The sequence below is a fragment of the Cryptomeria japonica genome, unplaced genomic scaffold (assembly GCF_030272615.1).
Source record: "Cryptomeria japonica unplaced genomic scaffold, Sugi_1.0 HiC_scaffold_2147, whole genome shotgun sequence".
NCBI classification, from domain to species: Eukaryota; Viridiplantae; Streptophyta; class Pinopsida; order Cupressales; family Cupressaceae; genus Cryptomeria; species Cryptomeria japonica.
This window is the reverse complement of record NW_026730409.1, coordinates 6,440-7,749: the sequence shown is the minus strand read 5'-3', so window position 1 is coordinate 7,749 and position 1,310 is coordinate 6,440. Positions and strand designations below refer to the sequence as shown.

At 39.9% G+C, this 1,310-nt stretch overlaps 1 protein-coding gene across 1 annotated transcript; it reads right to left on the bottom strand.

The window, feature by feature from the left end:
* Positions 1-310: 310 nt before the first annotated feature.
* On the bottom strand, positions 311-885 carry LOC131873561 (photosystem II CP43 reaction center protein-like; the record flags this gene model as incomplete). Its single annotated transcript, XM_059216388.1, is given in 1 exon segment — positions 311-885. A coding segment is annotated over 1 exon segment (575 nt), but the record flags the coding sequence as incomplete, so codon positions are not given.
* Between the last annotated feature and the right edge of the window lie 425 nt (positions 886-1,310).

Genomic DNA, 1,310 nt, shown 5'->3' with positions numbered 1-1,310 from the left:
GAAACTTTGTTGTGTCTCCAAAAATCGATTTTGATGCTCCAAAACTGGGTTCTAAGGGCACAATGTGCATCAAACTTGAATTTTGATGCTACTGGCTCTAGAATAGGGGCTTTCATCTTGAAACCTTGTTGTCCCACAAAACATTGATTTTGATGATCCGAAACCAGGGCTTTTGAGGCACAAGCTTTGAAATGAGGTTCTAAGAGTACGATGTTCACCAAAATCAGATTTTGATGTAATTTACTCTAGAATCAGGACTTGCATCTTGAAACATTGATCAATAAAGATAATATCTAGTTTTATCTCTGGTTTAATTAAGAGGGGACATGGAAAGAACGGGTTCAAAATCATGATCAATTCCTTTTTCAAATCCTGCTGCAGCTGCACGAGCTCTTCCTGCATGCCACAAATGACCTACGAAAAAGAAAACTCCTAGAACAAAATGAGAGGTGGCTAACCAACTTCGAGGTGAGACATAATTGACCGCATTAATCTCGGTAGCTACACCACCCATAGAATTTAAAGAACCTAAAGGAGCATGAGTCATATATTCTGCTAAACGTCATTCTTGTCAAGGTTGTATGTCTTTTTTTAGCTTACTCAGGTCCAAACCATTAGGACCTCTTAGAGGTTCCAACCAGGTAGCACGAAGATCCAAAAAATGCATCGTTTCCCCTCCAGAAATAATTTCTCCAGTAGGAGAACGCATAAGATATTTACCTAAACCAGTAGGCCCTTGGGCAGACCTCACACTAGCTCCAAGACGTTGGTCTGCAACTAGAAAAGTAAATGCTTGTGCTTGAGAGGCCTCTGGGCCGGTAGGTCCATAGAACTCACTGGGATAAGCTGTATTGTTAAACCAAACAAAACAACAAGCAATGAAAACTGATTTTGATACTCCAAAACTGAGTCTTTCGAGGCACAAGCTCTGAAATGAGCTTCTCAAAGAATGATGTGCGTCAAAATGGAATTTTGATGCTACTGGCTCCGGAATAGGGACTTGTTTCTTGAAACCTTGTTGTGCCTCAAAACATTGATTTTGATGTGCCAAAATTAGGGCTTTCCAGGCACAATCTTCGAAATGAGGTTCTAAGAGCATGATGTACATCAAAATTGCATTTTGACTCTACCCACTCTGGAATTGGGACGTGTGTCTTGAAACCTTGTTGTGAATCCAAACACTAATTTTTATGTTCCAAAAATGAGGCTTTTGAGTCACAACCTTCGAAATGAGGTTCTAAGAACACCACGTTTGTCAAAATCTTGTTTTGATGCTATCAGCTTGAGAATTGGGACTTTTGTCTTGAAAC